Below are 22,366 nucleotides of genomic sequence, written 5' to 3' on the forward strand. Positions count from 1 at the left end.
GAGAGAGAGAGAGAGAGACTTGTGTGTGTGAGAACGGTCAGGGTCAGGCCTGTTATGAACTTTTTGGGATATGTGTGAGTGTATCAGTGTGTTCATTACACTGGAAGCAGTATGAATTTACTCCATTTGAGTCTTGTTGTTATTTATAATGCATTAGACTTTAAAACCCATTTAAATAATAAAAAAAACGTACAGTAATAACATCAAGCATGCTGTGTGTCAGTGTGTGTGCATTGTGACTGCCTCTGTAAGTGTGTAAGTCTTTCTAATGGCAGTAAGCGTGCTTTCTGTGTTTGTGTTTTGTGGAGAATTCTTACAGGTGGGATCATGTTGTTTTTACTGTGTGTGTGTGTGTGTGTGTGTGTGTTTGTGTTTTGTGAAGAATTCTTACTGGTGGGATCATGTTGTATTTACTGTGTGTGTGTGTTTGTGTTTTGTGAAGAATTCTTACTGGTGGGATCATGTTGTATTTACTGTGTGTGTGTGTGTGTGTGTGTGTTTGTGTGTGTACAGGGTAAATGATGTAATTCTGCGGGTGAATGAGGTGGACGTGAGAGACGTCACACACAGTAAGGCAGTGGAGGCGCTGAAGGAGGCGGGCTCGCTGGTGCGTCTCTACGTCAGGAGGAGAAAGTCCGTCTCCGAGAGGGTGGTGGAGATTAAGCTGGTGAAAGGACCCAAAGGTACAGCCTCACCTCTGCATTCTGACCCCTGAAAAACCAACTCTCATTCCCACAGCGTGCAGTAGGGAGAAAAAACACTGTGAAAAGAGAGTTTTACATCTACTACTGAGGAGTCGTGTATGCTCTTCAGCCAATCAGTATGGATTCACAAAGAAAAAAAGTTTTGATAAAAAGAGAGCACACTAATTTTACACATTTGTAAAATCAGTACCTTTGAGATTTTTACCATTTTTCAACCAAAACGTGCCATCCGTGAGAAGGTTTAACGCATTCAAAACTACAATGATTCACTGTTCCAATAACGGTGGTTATGGCTGAGTCATTAGTGAATTTCCAAATTAAAGAATTTAAAAATGTCAAATCAGTTAAAAAAAACAAACAAAAACCAACAAAGACTGATTTCTTGCTAGCAACATGAAGTAGCATCTTTTACTATCAGTCTCAAAGACAGAACGCTTGTCAGGTATCATCCTGAACATATGATGTTTTGATATAATGGATTTCAGCTGATAAACAACAAATAAAATGGAAATTAATACACCGGGAAAAAAATGTGGTGGTAATTTAATCACAGGGATCTAATTGTCAAAATGGGGTTAGCTATGAATAAGCTTCTACTTTACTTTGAATAGCACAGCTAAATGCTAAATCCTCAATCTGTATAAAGGTGTTGACTCTTCTATGGATAGTTCCCACCACAGTGTGAGCTACATCCACGTCCCATAGTTCTCCCTTGTCCCTGCCCCTTGGTCCGCTAAAAACATAATTAACATATGGAAACCGCAAGCTTTGTTGAAACATCCTCAAACACGACTGGTAAAGAGCTGTGTAGTTTCCATGGCAACCACTGGAAACAGCCCTTGCACTCCTCCCTTACTTCTGTATGGCTCTTTGATGGTGATTTGTCTGTCACTTTGGATTTGTCTGTTTGGTTTGAATTTTCAGGATATTCCACACAGCTCTTGTGTTTTAGTGATCTGTTTTTTTTTTTTTATTGCATTTCACTTGATGTCACAGTTTTTTGATTCAGCAAAAGCTGATCTGTAATTGCAATATGGGAACAACAAGAAGTGTTATTTTTTTCTCAGCTGTAAGTTTTACAAAAGAAATATTATTTAGATGTTTTTCAAATAATAATAAATACTGATAATGTTAAGCCTTTGTCAGTCTATCAGTTTTACCATATACAAGACTGGATTTATATCTGTATTGATGCTCTTTGCCACTTGCTGCCTCCCAACCCCCCCTCTCCTCTCTTGGTTTGTTCCAGGTCTTGGGTTCAGCATAGCAGGAGGTGTAGGGAATCAGCACATCCCGGGGGACAACAGCATCTATGTCACCAAGATCATAGAGGGAGGAGCTGCACACAAGGATGGCAGACTGCAGATTGGAGACAAACTTTTGGCTGTGAGAGAATTACACATTCAGCTAAAGCATGTTGGGATGCTAAAGATTTTTTGCACACTTAATTGACTGTGTAGTTCTTTTTACATAATGGTATGTGTGTGTGTGATGTATGTGTGTGTGTGTGTGTTCTCAGGTGAACAGCACCTGTTTAGAGGAGGTGACACACGAGCATGCCGTGACTGCCTTGAAAAACACTCCAGACGTGGTCTACTTGAAAGTAGCAAAACCCAATAGTGTCTTCATGAACGATAGCTTTGCCCCACCGGATATCACAAACTGTAAGTGCTTGCCTAAAAACACTCAATGCCAAAAACAGCCACAAAAGAAACTGACTCACCACAATAAAAATCTTAGACCTGTTTCACTATTTCTCACTACACATCATATGAGAGCAGCCAGACTGCAGAGAGTGAGGCTTTCTGCCCTTTATGCTGTAATAAGTAGCACAACATGAGATAAAAATATGTAGTAATGATTGAGAAATACGTAGCTGTATCTGTCATATGTGAAAGAGTTTGGACGAAAAAACATCTTGAATAATTTTGAAATGAATTGGGAGTGTTTTTTTTATGATTCATGTTTGAGGGTGTCTGTGAACAAGCTGCAATTGAAGTTGGTCATAAATTTGCAATGAAATTAGAGGAAACCTATTTAACAGTCTTCCGTGAAAAGAATGAATGGAAAACTAAAAGTGCTGTGTCATTGGTTGATTTGTAGGGAAAGTGGTGAAATGTGGAAAAAAAAAAAAAAAGGAATGTGTTGCCCCGCTGTTTTCCCAGTACACGCTGAAAGTGTGTCAGATGTGCTGAACCGTACTCACAGGCCCACGCTGAGCCGTGTATTGATCAGCGCTCTGCTCGTAGCCCTGCCAGCAGGAGCACTTAATGGCCCAACGAGGAGAGAGCTCAAGCACTATTGATTACTCTTGTCTGAGCACCCCTCCAACCCCTACCCACCTCCGCTGCCATTAGGCCAGCACAATCGCTCAGCAGGGGGAGGACAAAAAAAAAGGACCTCACCTCTTGGCAATGTCTGTGCGTGCTCATGTGTGTAGAGATTTGCTAAACGTTGTACTAAGTCTACCAAGAACTATGGAATATCTTGGATCCTTCCATGAATTCACGGTATGTGGACATTAGTGCTGGGCCTGAAAATGTTATTGTCTGGTGACTTTTGGCTTTAGCATTGAATTCCTCACTCAGACTGGGAGTGCTGCTTTGGCTGTCCCTGTAGCTGAGTGTTTAGGTGTCTGTGCGGTTCCGTAAGGTATAGATACTGTGGAGTTTTCTGGATTTTTGTGGTGTTTGCCATAAATTCACTCTTCCTGGGATAGGCCATGTTTGGAGGGTAAAAGAATTCGAATGAAATGTGCTGTGGAAGTGTCCAACCGTAATGACGCAGGTTTTCGATGGATCTGTCTGAGACCAATGAGGGCATTCAGGTCAGAATGCACCAATTGTCAGCATTTCTACGGACGCACGTGCACCTTGTTATGGAACTGTAGGGCCACAAACCCCTTGGCCTTTCACAGATAATTTTCACTGGCACCTCCGGCTGAATGTTGACTAAATCAGACCACTGACAACGCTCAAATCTTCAGAAAAAGCAGCAAATGCACCCCCCTGCCTGCTACTGACAACATGTCATCAGAATCAGTTTCACCAGAGGGATAAAGGTTTTCATCTTTGTGGTGTACGTTCAGAATCAGACCAAAGCTTGTCTTATCTCTCCAGTGATTACAGTGTCCAGGATAGGACAGGGGCAGGCATTAAATACAGAGCAATAACACGGCCTGACGTGACCTCGTGGAGGGGTAACTGAAGAGGTGCTGAGACAGTGATTGAGTTTTCTAGCAAAGCACGTTGTCTGTGGGTGGTTGTTTATCTGTTCAGACCTGCATAGCCTATCTGGCTTTCACCCATAGAAGCAAATGTATTATGCTGACCTTAGGTGGCAGTCATGTGACAAAATGTATCGTAAATATAATGTGTAGTCATGTGACAGGTGCTGTTTCCATCAATAATTCAGCAAGGTCCATTGGGCTTTGGCTGAGCCTTTTTAAAAATTCAAAACGTTTTTTTTTTTAGGAAAAGACTGACTTGTATACTGCCTTCATGTTGCAGATACAGTCAAATAATCCTTTCGTTTTTGTTTCCCTGAAGATTATGGACAAACAAGGATGTCTTTTATTTATTTATTTATTTAGTTATCTGGGAATGATTATCGCACAGTAAACCTTTTAAACTGTTTTATACAAGGATCAAATTTAATAGAAATAGTATTGATTTCAGTTTTTCTCTCTCTCTCTCACACACACACACACACACACACACACTCACACACTCACACACTCACACAGAGTGTTCCTACCATGACCAAATGCACTGTTTATGCTGTGATGCTTATAGCGTGGTGCTCGATGTAAGGGACTTCTCCTCAGTGCTGACATTGCAGAATTTTGTGACTTAGCGAAGTTACAGATCCCCTCGAAGCAGCCTGTTCCTGTCGCACGGGAGACGGTGTAGCGTTGGCTCAAAACCATGAAGGACAAACGGTAAAAGATCAGCTATAGTTTAGGTCACGTGGTTGGCGGCCGGTATTGCTAATCCAAGCAGTAATATCCTAATGCAGCAACAGCCGCAACGGCAATATGTGTAATGATGCCTCACCGTGGCGTATGGAGCCCGACCCCAGGGCCCAGTTAATGAATGAGAAATAATTCAGTTAAGTGCGTGCAACTGTTCTCCGCCCCTGGAGCTTAAAGCAGAAACAACAGTGTTTACTAGGAAAAATGACCATATACTGCACATGTGTAGCTGCATGCTGAGATAGACTAGAGTCTTTGTGCTGATTTCCTTGTTTTTATGTATGTGTGTGTTTTTGTTCTATTTTAGTTTTGGATGTGTTTATATGGTATGGGGTTACGTGGCGTAATGATGTGTTAGGGGGTTTCACAGCTAAAAAGGGCCTTTGCATTAACATATTATATATTTTTGTCCCTAGTAAGAGGGAGCCACAGAAACATCTCTTTCTACCATCTGTTGGTCTTCTTTTATCGCCATGCTCTGCCAGAGGGTAAAATGAGGTTTCTGCAGCTAAGCCTCCAGTTTTGTGACAACCATAGCACACCACAGGGAATTTACAGAGAAAAGCCACCCTGCTATAGCCATGCAAAAGCCCCCAGCCCTGACACATTACCTTCATTTCATACCTAGAATTAGAGATATCCAGGTCTCTTTTGCCTGACACATTACCTTCATTTCATACCTAGAATTAGAGATATCAAAGTCTCTTTTGCCCGGTCATTCCCCCATATAGAGCATGTAAGTGTATTGGTATAGATGTGCATTGATGTGATATTCCATACCATGGGGATATCTACTCTCCATAGCCGCACTCCTGTGCTTGAACTAGTTCAGCCTCATTATGCAATTGTTTCCAACGACGTTACAGAGCAGCTCTCTGGCTCAGGAGCACTGGTGTTTCATCAGATCATTTCAGAGAACAGACAAACAGGAATCAGGAATCTAGCTGCAGCACCAGAGCAGGAGCACACTCTGACCACTCTCAACTCTCTCCCATCCTAATCTGCAAAAACTCCTCTGAAATTATGTGTGAAGTTTCCCAGCAGACCCTGAAAATTGGCATCAAACTAATGCTGCGTTCCTCTTGTGTGGGGACAGTGTTTTTTAAAACGAAGGTATGTTAGGCCAAGAGTCTGGCCTGTGTGTAATACCCCCAGAATCTCTCTTACAACCATTATATCATGCACTGAACTACTGCCAGTTCTGTTCCTCAGTGCTCTTACACTGGCTATCAGAAGGACTTTCTAATACCCAGCTCTCAGCACAAAAGCTTTTTTTTCACACATCTCTGCCTAGCAGTGAATGAGGGGTTAGGTAGGGTATATGGGTGTGTAGAGGAATGAAGAGAGAGAGATCAGTGAGTGACTTGTTAGGCCATTGTATGCTGACTGACAGTCCTGATGGGATGGCTCTGAGCTGAAGTAGGAATTGTTCATTTCTACTGTCATCTAAACTTTGACAGAGAGAGAGAGAGAAAGGGAAAGACGGACGGACAGACAGACAGACAGACAGGCAGACAGACTTTGGGTTCGATTTCGGTCTTGACCCCTGGGTGTCCAGGACCACAAGCAGAGTGGCTGTGTGATGTGTAACTATAGCCTTAGTTTAGTGTGAGGTGATAAAAGCTCTAAGTAGAGTATCATTTACTGTCCATTACAGAAACATGTCTCTTCACCACTCATGCAATCTCACCTGCCCTCCTAGAGCTTAAGATTTGACAGAAATAAAAGCATTTTCAACATCAATGCAGTTGTCAAAGAGGCTGACTAATATTGTTACATCACTAAAAGAGGGTTTTTTGTGCAACATAACACACAACAGTACACAGAGTATTAACACTTCTCTGTTAATACAGAGATATTTGTAATGTCGCACACATCTTGGAGCAAAGTGGAGTGTTAACAGTTTGTATAAAAAAACACTAGATCATAAAAGAATAAGTGCATGTGTATCCAGGATAGCTTTTAACAGTAAAGAATCAAAATCATTAATGAAAAGTGCCCATATGCTGTTTATTTACAAAGAAGATAAAGGAGAGACATACCTGTCTCCCTTGAATCAGATTTCACATTGGAACATTGAGGGAGTGGTCAGATACTTCTTCTGTGAAAAGCACCAGACACAGGGCAGAAGGGTGCATGGTGTTATTCTTTACCTTCTCCCAGTTAGGGCGTGGAGCAGTATCCTGTCACCTTGACAACTTCCAGTTGAGACTCAGGAGGCTGAATGTCTTTTCTTGCAGTTGTTTGAATCTGATGTACAGAACTGTGTCCCTGATCTCCAGCATCTCTCTCTCTCTTTCTCTCTCACAGCCTACTCCCAACATATGGAGAACCATATCAGCCCCCCCAGCTTCCTGAGCCAGCCGGTGCCCCCCATCCCTACAGGACGTTACTCACCCACCCCTAAGACCACGCTAGGAGACGATGACATCACCAGGTAATGATACTTCTCCTTTTTTTCCTGTATGTGCTGTTAGATTATTAGACCTGTCTTTGGCCATGTATGTTAACCCGAGTCTCTCAAGTGGTAACTTGTGAATCTGGCCAAAAAATATACATTAATTCTCCAAAGGACTCTTCCATCTATGCTCTCTCTTTTTATTCTCTCTCTCTCTCTCTCTCTCTCTCTCTCTATCTCTCTCTCGCTCTCTCTCTCTCACCTCTCTTCACTCACTTTTCTCCTTCATCCAGCAGAAATTGGTGAGATAAAGTTATGAGGGATTTACAAGTGCTCACTTGTGGTGGGAGAAGATTCATAATTTAAAGTCCCAGATCTCTCTCTCTCTCTCTCTCTCTCTCTCTCTCTCTCCCTCTCTCCCTCTCTTGCCTCCCTCTTTCTCTGCTGCCCAATGTCATTACACTTTATCACTCCTGGCTGTGACTGTGAATCCTACCATTGCATGATAATAGAATTGAGTAAATGTCACTCAGAGAATGAACTACAGTCCTGCCGTGAATTGACTCCTTCATTTGGAGACCTTCGCAGCACAGAGAGAGAGAGAGAGGGAGAGAGAGCAAGAGAGGGAGAAAAAGATAACTGACAGTTATATGCTGCCAGGAAGAGTCCAAGAGTAGAGCAGTGTCGGCCTTCACTCATGGGCATAACTAAACCCAGGACATCAGTGTGTCCTTTACAATCTCCATTTCAGAAATACCAAACTTTTATAAGGTCTCCAAACATAGTGATCTTTGGCCATAATCTGTGCTATGGGCAGGACAAGACATAAACCTACCATCTCAATGCCAATAGTCTTGTCATTCATCTGGGCTGTGCGTCAGCATACAATACAAATGGACCATGAATTAAAACGTGCTTAACAAAACTGTGTGTGTTTAGAGTAACTTAAGGTTAGTGATTATAAACTGGAAAAACAGTTCATTGAGTGGCGTCTAAGAGCTGAGAAGCGTGGGAGCTAGCTTTCATGGATTCCTTGGATCCGGGTGACCCAGTCTGTGGTCGTTGTCCAAGTGCGACTAGTGAACATGAGGGCAGGTGACGTGCATATTTTCGAACACTTTAGCACACTGAATCCGCTTTAATGAGAGGATTTGCTATGCCTCGTGTTGAGACAGCAAGCACAGGGTTTACCAAAATATGTTTTCTTTTCACAAAAAAAGTAACACAGGCGGAGATAAAGAGGTCCGATGTGGGACGTCAGCGAGGTTTTAGAGATCTGATAAGATCCAAATTTAGCCCGCTCGCGTCATGTGTTTGTTCATTTTCATAAAATGTCGCTGTGTATCAAAGCCTCTTAGTCAGTTTGACAGAAATGAATAAACAAGATTATTGTAATCCGCCGAACAATCGATTCATTTAATCTGACCATTTAGATGCGATGGAGGATTTTCAATGGCGCGATGGCCAAACATGGGCAAAGTGCCCTCTAAAAGCAGATAATCGTCCCATTGACTGGTCATAGTTAATTTGTCGAACCTCCGTTTGAATGTAGAGTCCAGTTATTTTCAGTGTACTGCCTTACAGCCGCTGGATTTCTACAATTTAATGCTTTTGACCTCATGGTAACGTTCACTGAGGTCTGGAGTTCAGGACGACAAATAGTGATCGCTCCTTCGATCTCATGTTTTGCAGACATACTGTAGACACAGGCCTACAGTGCCCCCTAGAGGCCAAATTCATAAATAGAGCCTTCTTATTCAAATAAAGGATTGTGTCCATCAAACAAAAGTACTTAGGCAAAGAACAGATAATAAAATAGTTGCTCTAACAAAAGCTCTGTCTGTCTTAATTGTCAGATGATGTTTGATGAATGGTTACAAGAAGTTAAAACCCAGCATATGATTACAAAAGGATTTGTTCACAATGGCATCAGAATTTTGTCTGTATCATTCTGTGGGCAGAAGAATTTAAACATTATCTAATATTTGGGTATCATTCAGGCTCTATATGTGACAAAGCCAGCTCAGTTCCCAAAGTCATGTTCAAATACCAGTCAGTACAACCAAGTTATCAGAGCACATGAAATATTGTCTAGCGAGTCAAATCACTTTTAGTTAAAATGATGGATGTTTGCCGACTTGTGTTGTCTTGCCTTCTCTCTCTCAGGGAGCCCAGGAAGGTTGTTCTACACCGTGGTTCTACAGGCCTTGGCTTCAACATTGTGGGTGGAGAGGACGGAGAGGGAATCTTCATCTCTTTCATCCTGGCAGGAGGCCCTGCAGACCTGTGTGGGGAGCTGAGGAAAGGAGACCGTCTAGTGTCTGTGAGCACTCGCTCCCACAAACCTTTTCACATATTCATAACCCTCACAGGCACACCACGCGCACAAGACCTGAACCAGAGGCCTTTAGGAAAAAAAAAAAAAACACCTGACAAATTTGGACATGGGAATGCATCTATACACAAGTGCATGCCCCGGTCCCATCTCACTCTCTCTCTCTCTCTCTCTCTCTCTCTCTCACACACACACACACACACACATTCTCTCTGTCCTGTCTCAGGTGAATGGAATAGATCTACGCAATGCTACTCATGAGCAAGCCGCTGCAGCTCTGAAAAACGCCGGCCAAACTGTAACTATTGTAGCCCACTACAGACCAGAGGGTAAGCTATTCACACACCTCTCACACACACACACACTCATGCACACACAGACAGATACATAGGAACGTGGAGTCACTCATCACTATGACAACACACAGGCCAGTAACCATTTATTGATCAACAGTAATCAATTGCACTATTTTATCAGTGGAGCCTGTGTCTTGGTCTCATTTGATGAACTGGAAATCAATCTTAAAAAAACAAAACAAAAACAATAACAAACCTTGGTTAGTCAGTTGGTAATCTTTAGTCCACTGGAGAATGTCACTGTGGAAAATAATCAGTATTGTAAATGAATTGGGAAAATCAAACTGAAAAGTGACACAGATAAAGGCTTTTTTCGTCAGATAGAATTAACTGTGAGCTCTGAGTGAAGCATTATACCAAACACATGTGCATCCATTCTCAGTTTACTGGAACTCAGACACTTTTGGTGAAGCACGGTCACCTCTATTCTCCTCTGAGACAAACTTTCAGAACTCTGTGCTGCTTAGTTCTCAGGCACTAACATTATGATTTTTTTTTTATCCTCTCTGGTGCTAGACTTTTTTGTAAATTATTTTATACCGTGCATTGATTTTTGCAGCCCTGTGTTGTAGTTTAGCTGAATGTCCATTTTGCCGCAGTATACAGTCAATACATTTGGCCAGTAGATGCCGATGCTTGTGTTTAGGTTTGCACCGCCTGGGTGTTTGACAGTCTGTTTCTTTACCGACAGATTTCATCAGTAGCATGAATGAATGAATGAAAAGGACGGGATTGATTGACTCTTTCAGTGGTTGGATACCCTTACAGCTGCTTTATGATCAGTTGTGTCTAGGTTCATTGCATATATGTGTGCATTTCTCACCTCAGGAGTGTCTGGCTTGAAATAAGTTCATTTTTATTAATATTTATCTTTGAATAACACGTTTTGAGGTTCGTAGTGCTCATTTGGGATTTAATCAAGGACTGTGTGGTTATGAGAGAGAGAGAGAGAGAGAGAGAGCAGGGGAAAGAATGTTTAAATATGGTATGGTGTAGTTGTAGTCTGTTACACTAAAAGACAATATAAGCTTGCTCTGTCTGCACTGTGACAGACGGTTACACACTGTGACCATTAGGAGGCTATATGTCCAGGACAGCGATCTCTCTCATACTGAATTACTCACACAGTCACAGTCAAACAGAAACATTCCTCCGAAGCCTCTCTCTCTCTCTCTCTCTGTTCTTGTCTCCCTCCTTTTTCTGCGGAGTTGGCAGGAACTTTGTGTAAGTACTGTTTTCAGATTGTACTGTGTATAAACGAGTGATAAACAGAAAGGATGAAGTTTCTGAATTTTGTCTGTACTGGGCTATGTGAAGAGAATATCAGCAATTGTAAAATGTTAGGGCTAAGTTTAGACTGTGTGATAAGCAGTTATGTTCTTACTGGTTTTACAGAAATGGGACAGGCCATCAGTAAGCATATGACCTGTATGAATTGCTTTGGTTATTAACCATTGTTGGACTCGGTTAGACTCGACATTGCTGTAGATAGAGAGGCTCTAAACGGCACTGCAGTATTCTACTGAGTAAATGGTGACACTGACAAATATGTAACCTTGAAGTTTACTGTTGTTGTTGACTGTGCATGTAGGGGGCTTATTTGCATTGAAATAGGTGCATGTTGAGAGTAGACAGTAATATTGCCCTGTGCAGTATCTCCTCACTGCTGTCTCTGTGAGGGCTTTTTCTCCTGGCAGTCATCAGTGTTGAGTGGACAGTCAGATCATATTGCAGAGAACAGACTGGATGTTTCCATCAGCTGGACAACAGGATCCTCCGTTAGACAGCTCACTGGCTAGCAGCTCCACTCACCCACTGTTGCTAAGGAAATGCCAAGGAAGAGCATTCTTTCCTTTAGAGATGAAAGGAGAAACCATTTAGGCTTTTTCTCTCCCTCTCTCCCCCTCCTCTGTAGATGCGTTCTGTCAGACCCAAGCCGCAAAAGACACTGCAGCTCTCTCACCAAATATGAACTCTCTCTCTGTAATATTGAGTGAAATTTGGGTGAATTAAAGTGTGTGTTTAGGGGTAGAAATGTTCTGATGTTGCGAGTCGCCTTTCTTGCACAACGTGTTTTTGGTATGTGTGTTATTAACAACCTTTAATTTCTATTATTGTTAAACATGCTGTATGTTCTATTGTTTCAAGTACAGTTACAAATACACACATTTTACACCCTTTTCCACATGAATCACAGGATCTGTGTAAACAAATGCAGACAAAAATGTTTTTAGTTCAGCCGTCTTTGATCTCTAGTTAGATGTTCATCTCCGTCCTCTTGTGAAGAGCATGACAAACCAACTGTGCGTGTGTGTTTGTGTGTTTTCAGAGTACAGTCGTTTTGAGGCTAAGATCCATGACCTGCGGGAGCAGATGATGAACAGCAGTATCAGCTCTGGTTCAGGTTCTCTGAGGACCAGTAAGAAGAGATCTCTATATGTCAGGTCAGAGACACAACTACACAATTTAGCCTCTCACACTACATGACTCTCCACCTGAACTGCTTTCAGGTCAGCTGTTACCCCTCAGTATGGGTCCAAAGAGTTTTAAATTATAGCAATCTACATTTGTCCACCTAGCTGATGGCTTTCAACAATATATGGTATTGCTATTGTTTCATACATGGAGATCAGTCATACTTTGTGACTCTAAAACTCAGACCACCTTGAAGTTTTGGCTTTAAGGTTTTGGCAACTATTAAAAAGAACAAACTCAGTTATTTTTTATGGTTCATTTCATAAAGGTGTGAGACAACACGCTGTATGTCAAGCATTCCCATCCTCACTCAGTGTACTCCAGTATCATTAACAAATCACAAGTAACTTTTCACTGTAGTTGCTGTTTATAATTGGCATTCTTCCTTTTGTTTGTACTTTTGATGTGCGCTGACTCTTTATTTTTTCTTTTAATCCTTTCCTCCAGGGCTCTGTTTGACTATGATAAGACCAAGGACTCTGGGCTGCCCAGTCAAGGCCTGAACTTTAAATTCGGGGACATCCTGCATGTGGTGAATGCCTCCGATGATGAATGGTGGCAAGCGCGACAGGTCACCCCTGAGGGGGAGGCCGAGGAGCTTGGAGTCATCCCCAGCAAGAGGAGGTCAGAGACCGGCCTAGATCTGTAGAACATTCTGGAAGCTTCTCTAGGACAGTGCAGAGAAGGATAAAGAGAGAGAGTGCGAGCTAGTTTGACATTCTTGTGTCACATAAATGCCTCCTTCATATTAGAAAAATGGAGGGATGACAATTAGAGAAAACCGTTGACTCAGCGCTCTCTCTCTCTCTCTCTCTCTCTCTCTCTCTCTCTCTCTCTCTCTCTCTCTCTCTCTCTTTTTTTTTCCTCAGTCATAAACCCTTTTAGGTATAAGAAAAAAAGATTGTGGAGCTGGTGTTACACCATTTGGAGAATGATTTATTTTAACTATTTTGCCCACTGTACAGTGTTAATGTGGTCAGATAACAGGGATTTGTTTGGATTGAATGTGACCAGGGAGAGGACTACTCAGGAAGATATAGAACAAGAGTGGGAGTTTTAAGCCCACAGTGGCGCATGCTAGATTATCCACCTCACTACGCAGGGCTGATTTCCCTCTGTGGAAATCCAAGATTTGGTTTCCACATTGATTGCTCATGCATTTTTTAACACGGCTTCCTCAGTGACTGAACTCGACATGGTTTCAACTTTCCTCTGTTTAACACAGAGGGTAACAGACAGACGGCAGCAGTGCTGTCACACACTCTCTCAATCCTATTGTCTGTTTGTTCTCAAATAGATTATTATTTATAAAGAATCCTATAGACAAAGTCTACTCAGGTGTGTGAAATGAATGAAAATCAAAGTCATGTTACTGAATGACACCACCCTCCTTTTTTATCAGATCTCAAACACTGAACACAGGCATCAGGGTCTTATATTGGTGCATGTAGAATTGCCATCTCATAGAGTATGGGTACTTAACCCTGTTTAACCCTTCTGCAACAGGATAAGCACTGTCTCAACATGGTCATGAGAGTTTGCTCTTTTTTTTCCTCAGAGTGGAGAAGAAAGAAAGAGCCAGATTAAAAACAGTCAAATTCAACCCCAAATCACGAGACAAAGGGGTAAGTTTAGCACCCTGTGTGTCGCCATTCCTAAGGCTTATGTCAGACACAGCAGTATGTATATAACCCGTCAGTTTACTTTAGCAGAATAATTGTGTTTCGGCACTGGGACTGGTAACACTGGGCTTTGTTGTCATGTGAGATGAGATGTTATTGACTGTATGAATGTTACTAGTCATATGAGTTGGTTTTGTATAAATAATTTCACCTGAGAATAGAACAGTATCTGCCAAATCAGTTGTATAAATGGTACATATGCATTTGAAACATATTAACGCATGAATGCTAATGCAGGAATGATGTAGACGTGTATATGCTCTAAGTTTAACCCTCATGTACTCATGCCTAGTCATTGCAGCATTGTCTGTGTAAAATACTGTAATAATTACACTAGTAGAAGAACTGAGTTAACTGCATGTGTAACCAAACAGTGAGTGTTACTGGCAGAATTTAGCCCACGCATTAGTAATAGTAATAATCATCATAACAATAATAATAACAGCATCCTGTAGCCTGAAGTGCCCTGTCCAAAGACCTACTTGCTTCACACCCTTAACTTGCCAAGCAAAGCAAAAAGAAAAAAAAAAAGCATGACTATTTGAAACAGAACCAAAAAAAAAAAAAAAAACAATTTAAAAAAAAAAAGGAAACATGAAGGACAAATACGCTTGCCATTGATGTTGGACTGCTCTCCTCTGCTACTTCTTCCTCTTACTCACCTCTTACTCCTTTACCTCACACTCTACTCCATCTCACTTCCTCTGTTCTTCTTTGCTTTCTGCTGGTCAGCTCTGCTTTTCTGTAGTTTTTTTTTTCCCTCATAGTGCGTGTGCTAGCAGGCACCTATGAGAGAGAAAGTAAAGCTATCTTGTCATGCGAATATGAATTTTAGACACAATAGCATGTACTGTTTATGTCATTAAGTGTCTCAGAGCAGAAATAACTTTAGCTGGCCTTTATAAAAATCTCGCTAAAGCTACTCCATCACAGAATCTTTCCTGAGTGCTCGACCACCCGTTTTATCTCTTCAGACAGGTGCAGTTTGAGAACGTATTTCCATGTTAGGGTGTATGGGAAAGTCATTCTGTGACATATGTGAAGCTCGTTTTCTGTGCTTGCATGTTAACCAATGAATGCGCAGGAAGGCATCTGGGCTCAGCCAATGGTCGCTATCTATTTTCCTGATCGGTTTTCCAGTTGATTTTTCTGGGTGAAAAGCCAAAAAAGCTGGTCTCGATTGGCTAATGAAAGACTTTTTGCAAGGCTTTTGTGTTTGCTCCACACGCTCCTGCTGATAAGAGACGTCCATAAAAGCCGCCGCAGGCCTGCACATGCTTCTGGCACACGCGTCAAGCCTCCCCCAGCCTTCCTCAGCCCCCTTTATGCATGCAAATGAACGCAAGGGCTTTTTCTGGGTGGGTGGGGGCAAGTTAATGTTTCCCTCTGGGTCTATGGCTCAAGTTGATATATTTGTCCAGTTCAGGTTACTTCATTTGCCTTGCATGAAGTACTGATTTTGTGCTCTCTCTTAACTGATTAATGATCACAAATAAATAAAAAAAAAAAACCCAACAACATAAAAACTAATGCTGTACTATTGTCATCAGGATATTTAGAGTGCTTTGAAATACTGATTAATAAGCCAAGTCCTAACACATGTTCCTACAACACTGCCTTTGCCTGCTACAAAACAGCGTCAGAACTGGTTCACCTGTAAGAATCTGTAGTGTCAGTGGCGTTTTCAGGTCTTACACAGTCAACATTTATGTGATCTGTATTATAATGTTGTAATAGTCTTAAGAGTTCTGTGTCAGCTCTTTTGCCTCGTAGAGAATCGCTGAGTCGGTACAGAAGATTCATCTCTTTTTTTTCTCCATACAAACATCAGATATCCTTCCTCTTCCAACCCCCTCCCTCCAACCCTTTGTTTTCTTTCGCCTTCTCCTTCTCTTCCTCAACAGTCCCTCAATGACAAGCGTAAAAAGAACCTCTTTTCCCGAAAGTTCCCTTTCTACAAGCAGAAGGAGACGAGCGAGCAGGAAACGAGCGATGCGGAGCGTAAGTACGGTCAGCCGAGGCCGCGGCCCCGCGCTCACGGAGACGCAGCTGAGACACTGGGCGTTGAGAGAACACAGGGGGCAAGGGCGTGTCCAGCAGGGTTTTAGAGCCAGCAGGGGACCCCCTGCTACAGTAAGCACCACCGCCCTCTACAGTGACACACGGAGTCACCTTCAGAGTCACTGAGTATTTAACTTAAAGGAGCATTCACATAACAGGAGGAGTTGACTCCTCCTCCACCCAGAGAGCCACACACCAAAAGGAAATCGCTCCAGGCCTGATCTTAACACGCCTTCTTCTACTGTTCTACTGATGGCGTGTTTATTAGTGTTTAGCTAAACTGGGTGTGGTTGTGTGAGGTTGGAACAAAACTGACTTGCACATACTCCCACTCCTTGGCTTGGGAGTCACAGTCATGCGCCCAATCGTGGACACTAGTCTCCCTGAGTATTGTGGCATGAGTATGTCAAGCCAAATGCTTAAGGACATTGGAAAGTACCACATGCTAAGATTATGCTTCATGTTTCCACATTAGATATGATACTGGTTATGCCTTTACTGGTACCTGTTTATTTTGAGCTCAGTGGTAAAGTTGGTTCTCCGTGCCCTGTAAGAGTCTGGTGCTTGCTGTATCAGGTATTGGGAAGTGTTCCCAGAGTGCTCCAGTAATGTGTGTGCTCTTGTTATTGTTTTTGCTCTCTCGCTCTCTGCTGACTGCTCCACAGGACAACCCAGATGACATGCTAACCAAAGGCCAGAGTAAGTGCCTCCTTCTCAGCATTGCTGCCCCGTAGACCCCATAGCTCCATCTGCTCCAGACCACCCTGTCACCTTCCACCTCAGTCATCCCACTCTCATCATCTCGTTCCTCCTTTTCCCTTTCTCTCTCTCTCTTTCTCACACACACACACACATACACACACTCTCTCTCTCTCTCTCTCTCTCTCTCTCTCACTCTCTCTCTCACACACACTCTCTCACTCTTAAACCACACCAAATAGACATCAGTTTCTTTAGAGAGCATTTTCTCTAGTTCAGTCCTTTTTTTTCATTTTTGGACCACTTTGGATATTTTGAGATGTGCACTTGTGCACACACACGCACACAGACACATGTGTACACACACACACACACTCTCTCTCTTTCTCTCTCTAATGTGCCTATCACTATATGTCACTTTCATGGCACACCTGTGGTGACATTAAGCTAAAGGAAACATAGCTCAGCGGCTTTTGGCTGCAGTTTCATTCACATAGAATGAGTGTCATTAAACTCTGGCCTCTATTGTCAGTGCTGGGCTTGGCAGTGTAAAGCTTTGGTACTGGTGTCTGGGTCTCTGTCTGTTAACGCTATTTCTCATTGGGAGAATCACTGTGGAGTCTAAATCAGTCTAAAACCACGTAGATGTCCCATGTTTGTTTCATTGTTGACCTCTTGGTGCGTACTGAGTGTTACATACTATATGTGTTGACTTATGAAAATAGGTATGTTATGACCTCTCTCAGAGGAGAGTTTTGTTGCGCTTTCAGGTCTGATTTTCTGCTGCAAAGCTACTTCTTAATGCTAGAGTTCTGTTATTTTTAATGCATCTGAAATAGAAAAAAAATGATAGTTTGTAACCAATATGTCTGCTGGATCCTACCAAGGCCTACTCTGATCTGATCTCAGTAGGTTCTCTGTGCTGCCCTCCGCTGGTCCTTTTATGTATTACTGCTGTGTAGTGAGCCATTTGATTTTCCTGTTGATATTCCATTGTGAGGCAATGTACTGGTGACTGTGGGCTCAGTTCTCAACATCCACCCCATGCTGTTGTGTTTCCAGAACATGTCACATCTAATGCCAGCGATAGTGAAAGTAGTTACCGTAAGTGTCCATTTCACTTCCCCTCATTCCTCTCTTTCTTTTCTTCTTATTTCTTTTCTCCTCTTTTTCATCTTCTGCATTTCTGTCATTTTAATGCTAACTCACTAACACTAAAATCAGTCTTTCTGTGTCAAATTGTGGTTTAAATGCACACACACACACAGACACACACAAGATATCCTTCTGCATAGCTTGCAATGAAACTCTTCTAACATATTGTTGTCCTCTTTGAAATTCATTTTTAAAAAAATTGACAGACTGTTTTGGACCATGTGGTTAATACTGCACAGACCAGTGGAACACTATACCAAAATGATGTACGAGCACATAGAGAATGACACAGCTTCAGTCTTATATAAGGAATCAGCTAGCCCCTCTTTCTCTCTCTCTCTCAAATGGAGAGCCACTGCAGTGAGGGGTGGGGTGGGGTGGGGTGGGGGAATACTCCAGAAGCTTGAGAGTGCACAGGCACACAGATACAATCCCAAAATCAATCAGTGCACCCAGTCAGTCTCCATGGCAACAGCACTCTCCTCCCCAGCTCTTCAGTCAGCACGCGGTGATATTTCAGTCATAGCTTAGTTCAACAGACAGGGACCAGCTCACGCTAAGGACCGTGTTACGGCAATGTTGGTGGATCGTAGTCACTTACACTTACATGCTCAAAGATTAGTGATAATAACCTGCAGTCTCAATCACAAACCGTGGTGCCAAGTAGTAGTACTGGACTGAAATGTTCATTCAAATGTGAATCAAGAGTTTGTCACTGCTGCTGCTATTATAACTTATTAAAACAGCAATGCATCTTTAAAGCACCCTTCATACAATACATCTCTATGTGCAGAGATTAAAAGACACAAAATCGTAAAGAAATTAAATAGAAATAACGCCATCGGGGGAGCCAGAGTGGGTCATATTGCAGTGTAGTTACATGCTCACTTTTTTGGACCCAGTTTCAGTTGTGGTCATGTTATTCCAAGAGTCAGGGCAGCTGGAAATGATTGGACATCATTCATTTCCTGTTTGATCTTTTCTTGGGTTTGCCTCTCAAGTGGAACAGTGCTGACTCTGTGTTATATCGTTTATGGTCTGTGAGGTAGAGGTGCCAACCCAAAATGACCTTCAGATCTCTCAGCTTTTATATATGCATAGTCAAACTACTCAGTCTGGGGTGCAGTTCAGCTCTCTTCAATGTTAGACCAAATATCATAATCCCAGTCTTGTCCTTGTTCAGTTACCCTTCCATTCATTAACAGTGGAAAGACTTTTTTTGTGTGAGCATTGGGGCACCGGGGTCGTCACTTCAGGCAGAAACATAACTATTAAATAGCATCAGCATTACGTTGAAAATCGGCATGTTGATAAATGAACGGTCTGAGAGGATCCATAAACAAAGCATCAGAGGCCCCAGAAATACCACAATCAGTAGAAACCGACTTTTTTTTTTTTTTTACTTAGAGAGAAAATCACTTCATTTTACCTGAGAATGGCTCTGTGTAGTATGCATGCTTAACCAGTGAATAATGCTGCTGGAGAAATAATGGATCAGAGGATCAATATGCTGGCGTCAGTCACATCAATTGTTTCACTTAAATCCAAGAGAATGGGAACAGACACCCTAATGGTGTCAGCACTGAGCCTTGGGTCAGGTATTAACCCTGAGTCAAAAAAAAAAAATCAATGAATTTTCCCAGAAAAAGCAGGTTGGAAATTTGCCTGTGTAGAGTTGGGAGCTGTCCAGATTGGAGATTTTAAAGATGGATCTTGAACCTGTGAGGAACAGCGTATGACTCTGGAGTTGAATTAACAGTGCTGTGCATAAACACAAACGAATATCCAGATGTTTCCGTAAACAGTTGTGATTGGGACTCCAGGCAGCATGTTCAGGTTTAAAGTTGAGGAACAGCTCTTCAGTGTCTCTACGTTTATGAGAAATAAATTCGAATTCTCAGTGGCAGTAGTAGAGTTTGCTCCTCAGGTTAAGTAAAAGAAGGCTCAAAATCAGTGACTTTTAGTCCTTAAAAAAAAGTAAAAAAAAAAAAGCAAGGGTATCTCTCATGGAGACAGACTGCTGACAACACGAGTGATTCTAATGGGTTATTTTGTCTTTCAGAGATGAAATTAGAGAGAGGTGGGCTGGTCTTACTCTGCACATGGCTTTTTGTAGTTTATGATCATTTCATTGTGTACATCAAATGGATCTGTTTTTTTTCCCCTCCTCATATCATTTTCATTTTGATTTTCTGGTTCACAGTAGTGAAATAAGTGAAAGATCGGTCTGCTGTTCTTGTTTAGTATCACATTTCATTCTCACACTGAGCTAAAGGTACAGCTCTCTACAGCTGTTTTCACAGTGCTCTAATGCTCCAGTCTGGTCCAGTACAGGCCAGAGCTGGATAATGCTTGAGTAATGCTGTCTGACTTTTATGCATACACAGTACATGTGTCAGTAGTGGACAGCCCTCAGTACACTGCACATACCTGTTTACTGTAGTATACTTTGGCCTGCTTGTTAATGCATCTCTGTCATTTTTAATACTAAAATTTATTGATTTCTGATGAGCTTCTGTTTGGGACTAATACAATATAGCGATTACAGCCATCAGCTTGAGGCATGCAAATAACAGGTTCTTATCATGATAACTGTCTGTCTGTCTCTCTCTCTCACACGCACACACACACACATGCGCACACACACACACACACACACACACATACCCCAGCAGTTAGTGAGGGCCTCATTGCATTGTTGCCATGTGCTGGTCACATATTGCACAGGCCCCACACAGAGCATTGTCATAGACCTTCATGCTGCCAACTTAACACTCTTTGGTGGAAAAGTCCCTGGGAGTCTTTTGTTATCATTTTACTGAGAGACATATTTAATCACTAACCTAAGCAAAAATGTGCTTCAAAGTAAATTATTGTCAAGGACTTTAACAATATAAAGTAGTTAAAACAAAACAAAACAGTAACCCTATTTTGATAAGACATCCGCCACACACACTGTAGTTTACACTCTAAATTTAACCTTTGAAGAGAATCAACATATTTTCACAAAGTGAAACTTTTGTCAGTGCTCAGGGCCAGGGTGGCTATGTTGTGTGAGTAGTGTAAATGTCATTGTGTGTATTACTCTGCTCTCAGGTGGACAGGAGGACTACGTACTGTCCTATGAGCCAGTCTGCCGACAGGAAGGTGAGAATCCAAACCTCAAACCTGCCAGCTCTTACCAAATGCCAGTATTAGACACAGCACTCAAATATACTGTGATGTATCACTAACTGAAAGGAATGTCAGTGCAGCTTGTTCAGTGTGATGGTTCAGTTCTGTTTAGTAATTTTATGAACTCCTTTCTCTTTCTGTATTAAGTGAGCTACACACGGCCAGTAATCATCCTGGGGCCCATGAAAGACCGGATAAATGATGACCTAATATCAGAGTTCCCTGATAAATTTGGCTCCTGTGTTCCCCGTAAGTAACTGTACTGTCCACAGGAGATTTATTTTTGAAAAAAGAAACAAAAGCAAATAAAAAGCCACTTAATCATTGTCACATGGCATTGGAATTCCACTCTAAAATCTAAACACAGTGAATCATTGTTGCTTTGTGTCCTGTCTCTCTTTCTCTCTCTCTCTTTCTCTGTCTCTCGCTCTGTCTCTCTCTCTTTCTCTCTCTCCCTCTCTCCCTCTCTCTCAGACACCACCAGGCCCAAGCGGGACTATGAGGTGGACGGCAGAGACTATCACTTTGTGATTTCCAGAGAGCAGATGGAGAGAGACATCCAGGAGCACAGATTCATTGAAGCTGGCCAGTACAATAACCACCTGTACGGGACCAGCGTGCAGTCAGTGCGGGAGGTGGCCCAGAAGGTTAGCACCACAAAGTGGCTGTTCTCACACAAGGGTGTTATAATGTTGTATGGACCTGGTGTGAGGTTGTTTTTTTCACCTTTGGGAGAGTGTTCTGAGAGTTAATATTGGTATAAAATGTTAAACAGACTGTACTTATGGTGTGGTGTCTTTCAGCCTAATTTTAACTGAAGCAGTGGTGCTCAGTAACACATTACAACTACTCTTGTAACTTTTCTTGAATGGTGTTTTTTTACATACCCGGTTTCATACTTTGGGATTCATACCTAGACTGTTCATATCCTCTCTGATCAAAACTCAGTTCTACGAACAAGAAAATCAGAGCTTTTATACAGAGGACAATTTTTAAGATAAAAAACTGAGCTACAACAAAATACAGGGGATGGACAAAATAATGGAAACATCGGACAACACATAAAGATTTACTGACCTTTGAGGAACTGGACTATCTCTATGGAATAAGTTCAGCCTTTCTCTGAGTACTGTAACAGAACTGCTTAATCAGATATAAGTCTACTCTTGTATGTAGAATAGCTATAGTTCTCTAAGAGCTTCATTCCATATACAGTACATTCCAGAACTCTGACTTAAGGTTCCATCATGTTACGATGTGGTGTTATAAAGGGACCACAGGATATACTTTACTTCATTCTGCTGTTTATGAAACCATGTGCTCGCAGGCGTTATGGTCATGGAATATAGTTACA

General features: G+C 42.0%; 1 protein-coding gene across 13 annotated transcripts in view; it reads left to right on the plus strand.

The window, feature by feature from the left end:
- dlg1b (discs large MAGUK scaffold protein 1b) overlaps window positions 1–22,366 on the plus strand; it is an 85,932-nt gene that overhangs the window by 60,181 nt on the left and 3,385 nt on the right. For 6 of the 13 annotated variants that reach the window (XM_030773170.1, XM_030773171.1, XM_030773173.1 and 3 more), the window contains 14 exons: window positions 514–683; window positions 1,954–2,090; window positions 2,224–2,368; window positions 6,988–7,114; window positions 9,242–9,398; window positions 9,637–9,739; window positions 12,096–12,210; window positions 12,689–12,865; window positions 13,800–13,866; window positions 15,828–15,924; window positions 17,746–17,787; window positions 20,935–20,985; window positions 21,160–21,261; window positions 21,487–21,659. In XM_030773170.1, coding sequence (XP_030629030.1) covers window positions 514–683; window positions 1,954–2,090; window positions 2,224–2,368; window positions 6,988–7,114; window positions 9,242–9,398; window positions 9,637–9,739; window positions 12,096–12,210; window positions 12,689–12,865; window positions 13,800–13,866; window positions 15,828–15,924; window positions 17,746–17,787; window positions 20,935–20,985; window positions 21,160–21,261; window positions 21,487–21,659 — 1,663 coding nt within the window. Of the gene's footprint in view, window positions 1–513; window positions 684–1,953; window positions 2,091–2,223; window positions 2,369–6,987; window positions 7,115–9,241; window positions 9,399–9,636; window positions 9,740–12,095; window positions 12,211–12,688; window positions 12,866–13,799; window positions 13,867–15,822; window positions 15,925–16,649; window positions 16,684–17,745; window positions 17,788–20,934; window positions 20,986–21,159; window positions 21,262–21,486; window positions 21,660–22,366 lie in introns of all 13 variants that reach the window. The other 7 variants (XM_030773175.1, XM_030773178.1, XM_030773180.1 and 4 more) reach the window with 3 other exon arrangements.

This window comes from Chanos chanos, chromosome 5 (assembly GCF_902362185.1).
Source record: "Chanos chanos chromosome 5, fChaCha1.1, whole genome shotgun sequence".
Taxonomy (NCBI): domain Eukaryota; kingdom Metazoa; phylum Chordata; class Actinopteri; order Gonorynchiformes; family Chanidae; genus Chanos; species Chanos chanos.